The sequence below is a fragment of the Seriola aureovittata genome, chromosome 19 (genome assembly GCF_021018895.1).
Source record: "Seriola aureovittata isolate HTS-2021-v1 ecotype China chromosome 19, ASM2101889v1, whole genome shotgun sequence".
NCBI classification, from domain to species: Eukaryota; Metazoa; Chordata; class Actinopteri; order Carangiformes; family Carangidae; genus Seriola; species Seriola aureovittata.
Window position 1 is genome coordinate 21,641,441 of NC_079382.1, and position 14,333 is coordinate 21,655,773.

Genomic DNA, 14,333 nt, shown 5'->3' on the forward strand with positions numbered 1-14,333 from the left:
TGCTGTGATGTAAAGTGTATTCTCCAGTGAGACATGTTTCCCAAGGTTAAAAGCTTCTCAGTTATGAAGATTTGTTGCTTTTCTCTTTTATATTATTGTAGATTAAACTTGTAGAAAATGCTTTCACTTCTTCTTTTTTACAGTTTTCTGTCATTTTATAATCATATCCATGGTATTCTACAGATGATAATCATTAATTAAAGGTTGTAAAGTCTTGAGGTGCGACCACTACAACCTGCAAGGTGAAGGTCACGTCCATACATCAAGTGTAAAAAACAAAACAGTTGATGTTCTTTAAGAGATCCAGACTCAACTAATCCAAATGTAAAAACGACAAACTGAAGACGCAAGATAAATCTCCCTCGTAGTCATGATGTCGGGCCTGTATCCATTATGACCCTAACGCTGTCCTTGAATACCTCGATATAATTTCACCACAATCTGATTCTGTTAAAGGAAAACAATGTGAAGTAACTGCCTCATTTCATGGGTCTCCGCTCATCATGAAGGGGGAGAAATCCTCCGGTGGTTTAATCATTATTATTATTAAGTCCATTCACACACCTGCAGCGGCGTCACATCTGTTCATTAAGTCTGACCTTTGTGAATTGAAACATTGTTCGTGACTTTCATTATTCCCATGAAACGAGTCTTGTTCTCCCCGTCAGTCACAATGGCTTTTGTTTAGTGAAATGTCCCGACCTCATAAATATTCTCTTTCCTCTCTGCCACAGCGGCACATGTGGGCAGAAACAGTACGAAACCCCCCGGCTCAGGAAACTGAAGGATGTTATTTAGCTGAAGATAAGTCTCTCCCTCAGTGATGATGAAAATTATACAGTTATAAATCGGCTGAACGCTCCCTTTCACCTCACAAGTCGTAAAACGTAAAATCACTCTCCGGCTCTCAGACGACGCTTCATCTTTTCTGCATCAGTCTCCACGGTGTTTTCTGGCCCGGTCGGCCATTCTTCCTCAGCATCCTGATCGCTGTGCAAACAGGAACATATTTGAGTTGTATTTGTTGAGGGTGGAGGTCGAAAAGCTCAAACACGTGGTTGCCAGGGACTGAATCAGAGCTGATATATTGCTGTCAGTTCAACAGAAGAGTTCATTCTTTTAAATACCCATATCACTATGTATGTTGATGTATGTATTCCTACACTGTAGACATGTTATATATATCCATCCCAAAGCCGGTCGTCAATAGATATTGATGTTATATATGTAAATATAAGAGATAAACATATGTGTTTAAATTTAATGGCATGCAGAATTTTAATACGTGTGTTTTTGTTGTATATGTATGTAAATATACAAATACATTTCACTGTTATATCTTCATGTATCCAGACGACGCATGTATGTGATAATAATATATCCTCTTATATGTGACATATACAGTGTATTACACGTGTTTCAGCTGTTGTTGCAGTGAGACGCTTGTAACTACAGACAGTGTTTCTTTGTGTGGTCTGCTCCTGATCTGATGCGTCCTCCTGCTCGCAGCTCGTCCTGGGCTCATGCAGTCTATCAGAGACACGGCCGAGTCAGCAGCGCACGTCTGTAAACAACACCAAATGGCTGCAGCTGCCGGGCTGAATGTCTCACTGAGCCAGTGGCCGTCACTTTGTTCGTCCTGGAGGGAAAAGGCTTGGCGTGCAGACAGAGCTGCAGTGTTTGTTTCTAACCAGTGGCAGGCAGAGCCCAGCTCACAGCGGCCTGTGGTGGATTTATCGACCCGCTGCTCGCCAGCCGCATGAGGAACGTCATTAATCAGTCCTCAGGAGCGGGAGGATCCGGGGCAGCGTTGTTTTTCCTCTGGGCTTTTCTTGCACATGAAACCTCATTCTCCTGCCAGTCTGATGTGCACTGAGATATGAGATGTGACCTAGACTGGTTGTTGCACTGTAAACATGTGGAAACGGGTGCAACCGTGACGATGCCCAGACTTTTATTTGATCGGTAGCAGAAGTATTTAAGTTTACAACAGTGCCCAATTTACATAACACTGTGCGAAGGTTAGCTTAGCTTTTTATCAGTGGCACTGTGCTGGCCTGCATGTTTTCATACTGTGTCTCTGCTGTTGTGTCTGATTTTCAGGAGGAATGTCAGAGAGTTTAAACCACGATAACATCAGCCAACGTTACGGAGACATAATCAACTAGACGCTAAAATTTAGAAGGAGACTGTGTCTGCATTTAAACAAGTCATTTCTCCATCTTCTTTTTCTCCACTCAACACAGAACACGCTGCTCTGAACTTCATTATTACGTGACTAAACCAATCGGTTTTAATCACTGAAAATGCGAGAGACACTTCTGTAACATGATGATCATGTTAAGTGTCATTTCTGAGAGAAAATGAGACAAAGTCGTTCACAACAACACACATCTGTTGACCCAAGACACACTGAGAGAGAGAGAGAGAGAGAATATACACTATTATGGATTAATTATAAATTATGGAACCATAGTTCACCTCCTCTGATGTTAACTTGTAAGTTATTATAACACATTGATCTGATACTGCATAGTTTTATTTAAAAATAAATACATTTCTGGATCTGAATTCAGTATTAAAAAGTCCTCTTTGTTTTGGAGGGGTGGCGGCGGGGTTGTTGTGTCCCGATCGATCCTGTTGAGACCTAGACTGGCAGCCTAGACCGAGACTTGGAGTCAGTCCAATGAGAGCTTGTATGTCTGCGTCACTTTCTCATCTGGACATCTGGTTTCGCTGCGCCGCGTGCTGTTGTGTGGAATATTTTGACAGTTCGTCGCACAGTTTGACTCTAGCCCTCGTTGACGATCAGCGTCTCAGCAGCAGAGAACGGTTCAGTGTGATGATGGCAGTCACACAGCCCGCCCTCCGTCCCTGAACATGTCGAAGCACGGCCTGAGCCGCCTTTGCCTGAAACTGCAGAGAAGTGAGTCACAAGATTTTCTGTACATGGAAAATGTTTCCCACAGGACACCCAGCTTCCTGTGGCTGCGGCTGGCTTACAGGCGTGTGATTATGGCCTGTTTGTGCCGCTTTCCCAGGACGGTTTATTTTTTTCACGTTAATATACCTGCAGCATGTAAATCCCTGGAAAAATGGGTTTATTTAGAGCCGAGATAAGTTTGTGTTTTACATACAGAGATGTGTCAGATGGCTGAAGAAATTCTGCTCTGTGCCTTTTTGCTGCTTCATTGTGAAACCAAACAGGGAAGATGAGTGATCATCTATAGGGTCGCCACCCGTCCTGCTTTTCCACTTGCACTTCTAATTTTGAATTTCATAGTTACAAATAAAACCTCATTTTATTTCCTTCTCCTGCTGTTCTGTTTTCTTCCTGGTTTTGCCTTTACTTTTATTTGATTGGTAGCAGAAATATGAACGTTTACCTTATTACCTAGCAACCCATCCACGACCACATGACCTCCAGCCTTCACACACAGTGTATTACGCTTCTCAGTGTAGGAGGTAATTGATCTTGATTATAGAACATAAGTTGTGGAATTACTGTTTCAAAACGAGACCTCCTGCATCTCATCTTTAATACACAAGCTGTGGCTTAGTTTTGTGTCGTAGCAGCGACGCGTCGAGGACTGACACGTTGTTTACTGTAAGTTAAACACAAACTCGTCATCCCACGTCAAACACTGGGTTTGTGTGTGAAAGTGGGATTAGTGCCACAGTGATCATATGAGGGCTCGGTGGGTCCGTCTCAGCCGGCGTGTGGTCCTCAGGGTTCAAAGTGGTGCCACAGAGCTGGAGGTTTACAGGCCCTAAGCCCCGGGGCTCATTACCACAATGCCCCGTTACAGCCTGAGGATTAAGGCTGTGATGAAACACAAGCCTCATTTCACTGTCCGACGGCCAAATCAAACAGCCCTCACAAGATTCCTGTACAGTTTGTTTCTACCTTTGTCTCCACTGCCGTGTGGATACAACGAACCTAGAAATACATGATGATTTTTGCTGCTCACTTGATCCAGTTATCACACATTGATCTGCTGTGTATTTATTGAGATGATCCTGGTTATCTAGTTTAATTCATCAGAATACTTTGGCCCGTTACCAGTCCCTCCAGGAAGTCGCCACGTCGCAATAATTAACGCAAACTCAACCAATCCCTGCAAATTCTACACGACCTCGCATTTTTGTCCAATCACCATAACGTTTCCGCCAATTTGATCAAACGTCATCGCAGTTTTCCCTCGAGTCGAACCAATCACCAGTTCCTGAGCAACACCTTGATGTACGTCACCAAACTCGCTTCCTTGTTTCTGGTTTTGATGTTGCAGGCGTTTGTGACTCAAACGTCTCAAACAAACATTACTGTTAAAGACCGTGTGAAGCAATTCCCCAATGTTTTGACATTGAGGAACTGAGTTACTGAAAGGTTGTGTCCAAATGAAGAAAGCAGGTTCCTTTGTTTAGAAATCAGTAAAACCAACACAGGCTTCGGATAGAGCTGCACATTAAAACACAGTCAGCATTTCTAGCTGGATAGCATGCTAACTTCAGTAGAAGAAAAGAGCAACGAAAGTAATAGAAATAGAAGCAGCGCGTTGCTTTCCACCTCTGGAGACAGCTGTTGGTGAGTAAAAGAATGAAGTTTGATAGAGAACTCACAACGTCAGTAAACAGCTGCTAATGCTAACGTTAGCTATTTAGCAATAGCAGAACTTACAAATAGCTCCTGAAGACTTTAGGCTAGGACAGGCTTACATCTTCTACCTCCAGTCTCTTTATTCCTCTTCCAGTTTTTTAATTTAGTTCAATCCAGTTTTATTAGCCGAATCATAGCATGACTTACCTCAGGGCACTTTTCAAATAGAGCAGGATACTCTTTATAATATTATTTACAGAGACTCAAGATGCCCCCATGAGCAAGCACTTGGCGCCACTAGCAAGAAAATAAACTACTTTATAACAGGAAGAAACCTTGAGCAGAACCGGGCTCATGGTGGACGACCGTCTGCCTGGACTGGTAAATATTAATGATTTAAAAAGGAAGATGAGGATCTTTTCTAGACACTAAAAGATGCTTTACCTGATAAATGTGTTAAATGATACGAGGGCAGTCCTGTTAGGAGAGCTGCTTCATCCTGTAAGAGCCTTCGGCTGCAAGCTGCTGACCTGGTTTCAAGGCCGTAAGGTTCTTACACAGCCTTCATGTGACTTAGAGCTGCAGTTTTCCGTTGGTATTATTTTTATAGTCAAAATCACCCGGTGTGTGTTGTGCTTGTGTTCATATCAGTCTCTCTCCGTCTGTGTGTTTGCAAAATGTGTGCAGGTGCACATGGTGGAGTCAAAAAAGCAAAAGTGCAAGCTGTTTTTTTTTTCTCTGCCGTGTCGTACTGTGTGTGAAGTACAGTGAGGGTCATGGCAGCCTGTACGAATGAATAATTCATCCAGTGAGTGGGATTCACTGTAGACGCGGAGGCCTGTCTTGTTGTGGCTCGTCTGTGAGCGGGTCAGTGCGAACGGCAGTGGGTGAAACCGGTGAACGTGTTAACAAAGAGAGAAAGAGAGGCTTGAACGATGTGTAGCATTAGCCAGAGTGGAGTCACCTCCATTAGGCTGCAGCTGCCGTTAAACCGTGGCTCACTGACAGATGAAAAGAAAACATTACAAGTTCCCACAATAGATTCAATTCATTTTAAATTTGATCACGTAATCAGATTGTAATCGCATGTGTCACCTGTTGAATTAGATATCAATGAGTCTTTTATGTGTAACATGAATCTACAAGCTGTAAATTCATCTACAATTTGCACAAGAGTTTCCATGTATTTCATTCATTATTCTTCAATATTGACATTTTTGGCTGCAACACAGGATTGTTTTCAAGGGAATGTGTTTGATTAATGTTTTTGTTTGACACATTTTTACAAATCAGATAGAAAAAATGTTTTATGCTTTGGAAACCTCGGGGGAGAACCTGGCGTTACATTAACATGTTTTCACGCCCCGTTGTGTCTTACAGCTCTTACGAGAACTGAAACACCCGAATGTGATCGCCCTGCAGAAAGTGTTCTTGTCCCACAGCGACAGAAAGGTTTGGCTCCTCTTTGACTACGCCGAACACGATCTTTGGGTGAGTCCCTCTCTACAGATGCTTGAGAATGCAAATGAATGTGTCACAAAAAAACCTGTTTGTCCTTCACTGTATCTGGCAGGAAAGGTTTCCTGATGTTCACATAAAGAAAGGAAACGCACCAGTATGTAACTCTGAATCACTCCTGTATTTGATTGTGGAAATGATTCATGTGGCTGGAACACCTCACCTGTAATATACAGGTATTATGTGCAGCTCATTCAAACCTGAAAAGCAAAGTGATTAATAATAATAATAATAATAATAATAATAATAATAATGATAATAACTTTATTTAGAGAGCACTTTCGTACTTGATATATCACTGAGGTAATGCTCGGCCAGAGAGAGATGGCACTGTGATACGATCTTCCATTTTTTGTTAATCAAATGAACCGTCAGTGACATACAACATACACGGCATCATCAGTTTCGTACTCTTGGTAAATGACGCTTCTATCAATAGTTGTATAGAGGCCCAGAGGATGCCCCCCCCCCCCCTTTTAACTGTGGGGATCATCTGTGTGCAAATTAGACGTGTCCCCGTCTTTCGCCATAACGTTTTTCTGCAGTGTTTACATGTTGCTTTGTCTCTGCAGTAGCAGCTTGTCAGACACAAGCAGCTCCACTGGTCCATTTATAAACAAACGTCACGTCATATTGCTTATTAATTATGCCATAGAAGCTGGCTGTTGCGCCGCGACGCCATCGGCACAGGTTGCTGATCTAAGCTGCTTTTTTAATTTGCCAGCACTTGTCCTGATGACTAATGTGGGTTCAGCCCGTTCACAGAGAATTAAACCGGTTTAAAAAAACAGAAATCGACCCAGCTCCAGTTCCAAACTTGTGTGCTGTTGTGTAACAGCACTCCTTACTCCACAAGCACCACCCCCCTCTGTTTAATTTAAAAAAACAATTAAAAACCAATTAATTGACATTTCTAAGAAAAAACGTGAATTGTCATTTGTAGACGTTGGTTTTTGCACAGACTGAACAAACAAGATATAGTGTATTAATTAGTGAGCTTCAGAGATGCTGGCATGTTGTCACCTGCAGACGGAGGCTAACAGGTGTCCATGTTTCCAGTGTTTAAGCTTTAGACAGACGTCAGAGTGAGAAGATCTGAAGGTTTGACTCTGTCGGGAAGCAAATAGAAATACAATACAGTTGATGGCTGAATTAAATTACCTTTTTTATATATGTGCTCAGTATATAGTCAGATTTACCTTTGTTATTTATTATTAGACTTAATTTTAGCACCATGTGCTGTTTAAAAGGCACGTCTCTCTTCATGTGTCTCTGCAGGAGTAGGTGTTATTTACTGGGGTTTACATGAGCCTTGTTAAATACACTGTTATCTACAGTACATCTGTGAAGGAAGCTTGATTTGGCCCACAGACTGCACCGGACAGCATCCAATAATCTGCCAATAATCTGTAAATACTAAACTTGTCTAATGTGCCAAACACTGTCTCTCGTGCTACTACCAGTGTCGGGTAAATTAAACGTATTCATCCGCCTCCTGGGGTTGATTTCCCAGTCTGGTAAACTCAGGAAACCTTTTGTGTACCAGCAGCTGCCAGTACGCTTAAACAATAAAATCACAGTCAGCATAAATCACAGCATTATAGTTTACCCTAACATAGCTGTTTTTGTAAATGTGTGAACTGACAAGACTTGCTACACGCCACAAGCACAACTGAAGTGAAACCTTTCTCTGCGTCGTAGCACATCATCAAGTTCCACCGCGCCTCCAAGGCCAACAAGAAGCCCATGCAGCTGCCCCGAGGGATGGTGAAGTCTCTCCTGTATCAGATTCTGGATGGGATCCATTACCTCCATGCCAACTGGGTGCTCCACAGGGATCTGGTGAGCGGCTATATTAGCTTCACTGCTCCAGTTTCCCTTTACAGACGAACACCGGCTCAGGCACACACACACACACACACACACACACACACACACACACACACACACACACACACACACACACCTCGTCACCTCGGAGCTGTTTCCAATAAGTGACACACACTGACATCACAGAAACTCTGTTACCCAGAGGAGGCCGACGTTTTCCTGGTGCTGCCATGGTGACCTGGAGATAAATAGAGGCCTGGAGATGATTGTGAAGATTGTCAGTCATCCAGGTTATGCTATCTCTAAGAACTATATATATATATATATATAGATACAAGAGTATAAGGGTATGAGACTCATCTGTGTCTATAATTTAAATTACACTAATTAAAAACCATCCCAGAAAACTATTTGTGACATTACAGACTATATCTAGTATCTATATATGTCCACTGTTTAGATTTAGCACTGCTTTCATGAGTTAGCTCACTAGTTTGCTATTCAGCTAAAATAGAGCAAAGATATTTAAAAACTCTCTCCTTAATGTGATTTTTGAATGTTGAATGTTTATATTTGTATATTCATGTTATATTGTCAATAATTTAATAGTTTAATATATTGTTAAAAATGATAACATTAATAATAATTTGGTGCAAAGCAGCACAGCTGAGTTAGCTTCTTTAATTTGTGCAAATCAGGTATTTATATAAAAAGTAATGTTAGCTTAAGAAATAATTAGCCTACAATATCTAAACATTGAATTAATCTGAATTAAAAATGGAAACATTGGAGAAAAAATGTACACATCAAAACTTTATTGTGTTTGTTGAATTCTCTACTATGGTCGCCAGCTAGCTTACCACTAGCTATTAGCCTCCATCTGTAGTGGAGATGTTACTCTGTTCAGGTGCATCTTGTGTCTCTCTCTCTGCCACACATGTCACACCAAACCTTTTCCAACCAGCGCTGCCATGTTATCCGAGGGTGGGTGTTGTTATGTCTCGGTGTGGTGTGTTATTATGATTTTTGATTGTCTGGAGAAGTGCGATTGTCATGCCGGAGGAGCAGAGCGTCCCGAACTCTGAATGTTGTCTGATTCTTTTGTAACCTTTAACCTGGCTACAGCGCACTGGTGGTTCCTGTGAGATTCTCCCCACCTCTGTTTTCCCACAGTGCTTTGGTTAGAGGGGAGATTTCGTTCTCTGCAGCTGAGTCAGACTGGAGCCACAACACACAGAGCTTCTCATTGTGTGTCTTAAAACTGCAGTGAAAGTGGCAGAATGGCAGGAACTGCATTAAAATTGTTTTTCCATTAACTTCAATCTCCACAGTCTCGGTTGACTAAGCTACATGAAATTTTAACAAGGGTGAGCTCACAGATAATCAGCTCTTGTCTGGTTCCGTGTTTTTCGTTTGTTTGTTTCCTCTGCTCCTCTACGTCCTGTTACATCTTTCACGGACTTTAGCTAAAGTGAACAGTTTTAAAGCTGGTGCCTTACTTTGAATGTTGTGGCAGAGGCATCAGACGACTTCATAAAGGCAGTGTTGAAGAAGTAACTATGCAGCAGTTAAGCTTCAGCAACACGCCACTGTTGTTGAAGGTCGAAAGCTGCTCAGGAAAAGCATCTTAAACGTTGCTCATGAAAAGCAAATGCACTCATTATATTTTGTTTTTCAGTGCAATCATTTAAGAAAACAAAACATAGCTATTTAGTGTTTGGTTGCATTAACATAAACTTAGTGGATAGAATATCTTGCCAGATGTTGCATCATTTCAAAATGAACACTGGGAAACTTCACTGCAGACACACTCCTGGATTATTAAGACTAACAAGCTTTATTTATATTTAAAATAATTTACTTCTGGACCAGTTGAACTTAGTTTTTAACGTCTGTGAGGCAGGATTGTAGTCTCCTCATTTGCATTGTGTCATCTGCATAGAAACGGATATAAATAATACAAACAATAATGGACTGAACCCTAAATCACTCCATGAATGGACTGGGTAGAGGAGGATTTATGCTTTGGTAATGCGGGCTCAGGTCACGCTGCTATTTGTATCAAAATAATGTCCCAACTTCATCAAGCGGACAGGCCCTGACAAGCTGTGATTTGGGGCTGTTGTGTCAGACCTTTAAGATCCATGTGGTCCAGATTAGAAGTGAATTAATGTGACTTCATGCGGCCTTTTGGAAAACATCAGATCTGTCTCATGTCAGATTAAAAAACAGAACTGGAACAATTGACTTTCTCTCCGTCAGTCTGTAAACTCCCTCAGCCCATCTGTATTTGTTTTCTCCCTGGCGAGGAACATTTGTGGCTTTCGGTCGTGGAGGAAAGAGTATAATTAACCAAACATAAGACAGTAGATTATGTTTTAATTTGATTACCGCCATCGCTGCTTCGACATCAGATGGTCCAAAGATCATTTTACAGTCCATGTGAAAGGTAGCGAGGCTGTCGGTCGAGTTCTCTGAGAGCACGTCTTCGTGGACGAGTCGGGTTTAGAAGTCAGAGGGCAGAGCAGCAACACAGTTCAGGCGTCTGTCTATTTACAGGGTCGTCCACTCCCTTGTGTAATCCCTGGCAATCCTCAGTGGTCATGTGGTGGCCGGATATCACATTATGTAAAGCTGCAGGGATCAGGGAGCGTGCTCTGTGTTTCACTCCGTCTCTCTCTGGTGATTCGGAACAATCCACAGGGCATATCTGCAGGCATTAAATGTTTTTCTCTTCGCCAACGTCAATTATCAAGCGCTGAACCTCTTTGGATTCCACTGCAGGCGTGATGTAGAGATGACAATGTGCTTGTTACAGAATGTGCTGACTGTCTGCTTTGAGCGACTGAGTCAGTTTTAGATGGTAAGTTAAGCAAATCAACCCCAGAATAAGTCCAGTAAATACCGAGTCAGATACATTATAGTTCCACTACTACGTTTTTAAGCCTCGAAAACGGAGGCTTTCAGAAACTCTGCTGAACCAGTTTTATTTTGAAAGCTGAGACCTTTGGAAACGATGACGTAGACACCCACGGTCGCTCCTTGATTGGCTCTCATCAGCCTCGACTACTAGTTGTGGTGAATACAACATTATAGTGATAGTCTGGACACAGATCGCTTATGATACGGAGCTAAAACGGTCGTCTGGATGGAGATCATTCTCATTTTAAAACGTTTTAAACTGAAGTTCTGTTTTCTGTGCATAAACAAGACTAGAAGCTACCGTCATGCTAGAAGCTGTTTGAGGCTGTACTTGCTTTTAGCTAAATGCTAATGTTGTAATGCTAACATACTGATTGTTAAGCAGTAATGTTCACCATTTTAGTTTAGCTGTTTAGCCGGCTAACCTTTGCTAAGTAGCACCAAACACAAAGTGCACATGAGGCTGGTGGGAGTATCATTGGTTTTGCTGGTATTTGGTGAAAAAAAACAACTATTGGACAAATAGAAAATCTGACCTGATGATGGAAGAATCACTAAAGTCATTAGAGTCGTGAATGTCTGCACCAGATTCAGTTCCAGTCCATCCAGTGGTGCTCGAGTGATGTTTTAGTATCACCGACCAACTGAACCAACAGGAATTTAAAAAGAAAAGCTGAAGTTTATCAAAGAAAAAAAACAGTTTGATGCTCAGTTGATGTGAAAAAGTCTGAGCATCACTGAAGAGAAGATCAAATACAAACCGATTGAAGCTGTGTTTTTAGACAAACAGTCATGTTGTGGTTTCCTGCTTCTGTTTTCACTGTAGACAAACCACCAACGCCTCGCTGCCACTCACCATGACACGCCTCCACTTCTGGAAAAGTCTTAAATAATTCAATTAATTACGACTCCTGTTATAAAAAGCCTGAGAAGGTATTAAAAAGTCTTAAATGTCATCAATGGTTTTTTTTGCAGGCTATCAGGAGATGTTACTTATCAATACACTACAACTGAGATGGTGTGATGGTGGGTTGTTTCTGTAAATGTGCCAGTGTTAGTCAGCCAGCTTAACATAATTAATAATTATAGACTTTATTGTCTGTATTTATTGTCTTTCTACTTGTCCGTCCTCGGATGAAAAAAGGTTTTAATGACTATTTGTTGCAAAATACGCACCAGAGGAATAATACAAGCAGAGTGAACCACAGTGGGCTGTACTGTGAACTCTGTGTGAACCACAACACCTCCAACACGTCACTCAGGTAAACTTTTAAACTTCTTTAAAGCACTGTACCAGCTACCAGCAGGGCTTGAATAGACCAGGTCGAAGGGTATTTGCATTCAGCCTAGTGCCTCAGTGACTTCATGTTAACCAGCAGTTACTACCAAGCTGCTGCTCTGCGTCATTAAAATCCTGATTTTATAAACACAGTGTTGTCCAACAAAATCACCACATACATAAATAAAAAACTGGAGAGGTGTGTCTGTGGAAGGGAAGCCAGAAGTTGCTAGATTTGTTGCTAGGTGCTTTTTAAAAAAGTCCCTGAAGGGGCTTGAGAAGCTAATCTAGCGACAGAGGTGCGACGTCGCTAATACTGCCGGTTTGTGTCAAATCATTTTGAAAAATCAACGACCAATGGGGAGACTTCACCACTTCACCAGCTGGCCAATGGTGTAACCTTATCACTCAATAACGCAACATTCGTCTGACCATCGGTGTAACTTGATCACTCAGTCAGTCAATCAGTCAGTCAGTCAGTGGCAGATCCGTTTTTGGGTCTGGTCTTGTTGTTGCAGTGCAGCCAAAAATAGCTATTGCTGCAATCGAGCACAGGTGTTACTAGTACCATTAAAGGAGCTACATGCAAGTTTTTGCTATTGCTACATCACCAACGGCTTTTTACTCACCAGCCTAGAAGAAACGGGGTAAATTCAGCATCAAACTTCATTTTTACTCAACAGGAGCTGTCTCCATAGACGGAAAGCAACGCCAAATTAGATTCTTGTTTGCTTCTATTTCTATCAACACTTTCCAATACCGAGTCACTGTAGCGTCCAGTCTGCCCTGAAGAAGTAGCGCTGCTCAGAGGACGTATTATAACCTGTTGTGTTACCACTTTACAAGTTATAACACTGGTAAAATGAGCCTTATTATAAAGTGTGAAACACATCATCAATTATTAATTATATATTAGTAAAAGGAGTCTTATAGTAACTTATTAATAAATGATGATGCTCCTTTTACCAGTTATAAACGGTAGTAACTCATTACTAATATTAATGAGTAGTAAGCATTAACTTGATCTTGCCAAATAGTGAGCCTGCATCAATGTATGAAAACGGTGTTAGTACTTGTTTATAATTGTTTATTTATGATTTTTAAAGTGTTAACAAGTTAATTAATAAACTAGTTATAAACCATTTATAAATTAAATATATAAATACCATGACCCTGATCATTCATTTTATTATTTACATGTGCTTTTCCTACTGTCACATGTCACAAAGTGTCCGTCATAAGACAAGAAAAATTTGTGTTATAGACTTCTTGTATATCTGTTAATGTGTGCAATACTTGAAGGGAAACGTAACCACAGTAATAATGAAGTTAATGCAGCAGTAAGTGGGGGAAGCCCCCGCTCCTTCACAACAACAGCAGTTCTCCCACAGGAGTTGGGAGGTTGTTTTGTTCCCTGAAGGTCACGCCACTCTTATCTGAACGCCAACTCTTCCGGCCCTTTGTAACTCTCCTCACTGCAGCTGGATAAAATCCTCCATTGTCAGACTCTGACTCTGCACTGATGTATTGCAGTGAGTCGGTGCTGTGTTTGGCTGCTCTCGTTGCCAGAGCTTCCTGTCATTGTGACCCCGCCACAGGACTACCCAAATTCTCCTCCTATTGGTTCTTGTTGTTGGGTAGATTAAGTCATGGCTTTCTGTCAGTTCTCTCTGTGGATATAAGTCACAACAAATGAAGAGCAGGGGGCTGTTCATGGCGAACAGCTCGATGAAATATGTACCTTATTGCTTTCCGAATGTATGTGAAAGCCACAAGTCAACATGTGAGAGGAGGAGCGAGGAGACAGACATGTAATCTGCTGTGATCTGTTTAGTTGCGGGGGGAAGGTGATCCCACCAGCACAGCTTTCACGGCTCCAGCGATCCTGCTGTTACATAACTGTGTGTTTGAGCTGGTGTGTAGCATGTTCTGCGTCTCAGGCGTGTGCTTTGCATTGCACCACTGCATAGCGCTCATACCCCCACTCGTCCTGCCCCGGCTCCAGTCCTTCCTCCCTGTCCCACACACACACCAGCGGTGCTTGGCATGCCTCCCCCCCCCCCCCCCCCCCACACACACACACACACACACCCCCCACAAGGGTTATGTAACAGCCTCCAGCGAGTGCTGAGCCCACCGCCCTGCATGTCTCACTGTGTCAAGATGCTGACTTAGCAGCTCTGCAGG

At 42.1% G+C, this 14,333-nt stretch overlaps 1 protein-coding gene and 1 long non-coding RNA gene across 2 annotated transcripts in view; one reads left to right on the forward strand and one right to left on the reverse strand.

Annotated features, from left to right (window-relative positions):
- Positions 1–14,333, forward strand: part of cdk19 (cyclin dependent kinase 19) — a 40,114-nt gene that overhangs the window by 11,345 nt on the left and 14,436 nt on the right. Inside the window, exons 3-4 of the mRNA XM_056405521.1 lie at positions 5,978–6,088; positions 7,817–7,957. Of these exons, the coding sequence (XP_056261496.1) occupies positions 5,978–6,088; positions 7,817–7,957 (252 nt within the window). The remainder of the gene's footprint in view (positions 1–5,977; positions 6,089–7,816; positions 7,958–14,333) is intronic.
- LOC130187696 (uncharacterized) lies at positions 2,417–10,821 on the reverse strand. The gene is made up of 3 exons (XR_008830492.1): positions 10,337–10,821; positions 7,800–7,993; positions 2,417–2,916 (listed from the first exon to the last, which is right to left on the reverse strand). It is a non-coding gene; the product is annotated as an uncharacterized LOC130187696 (long non-coding RNA).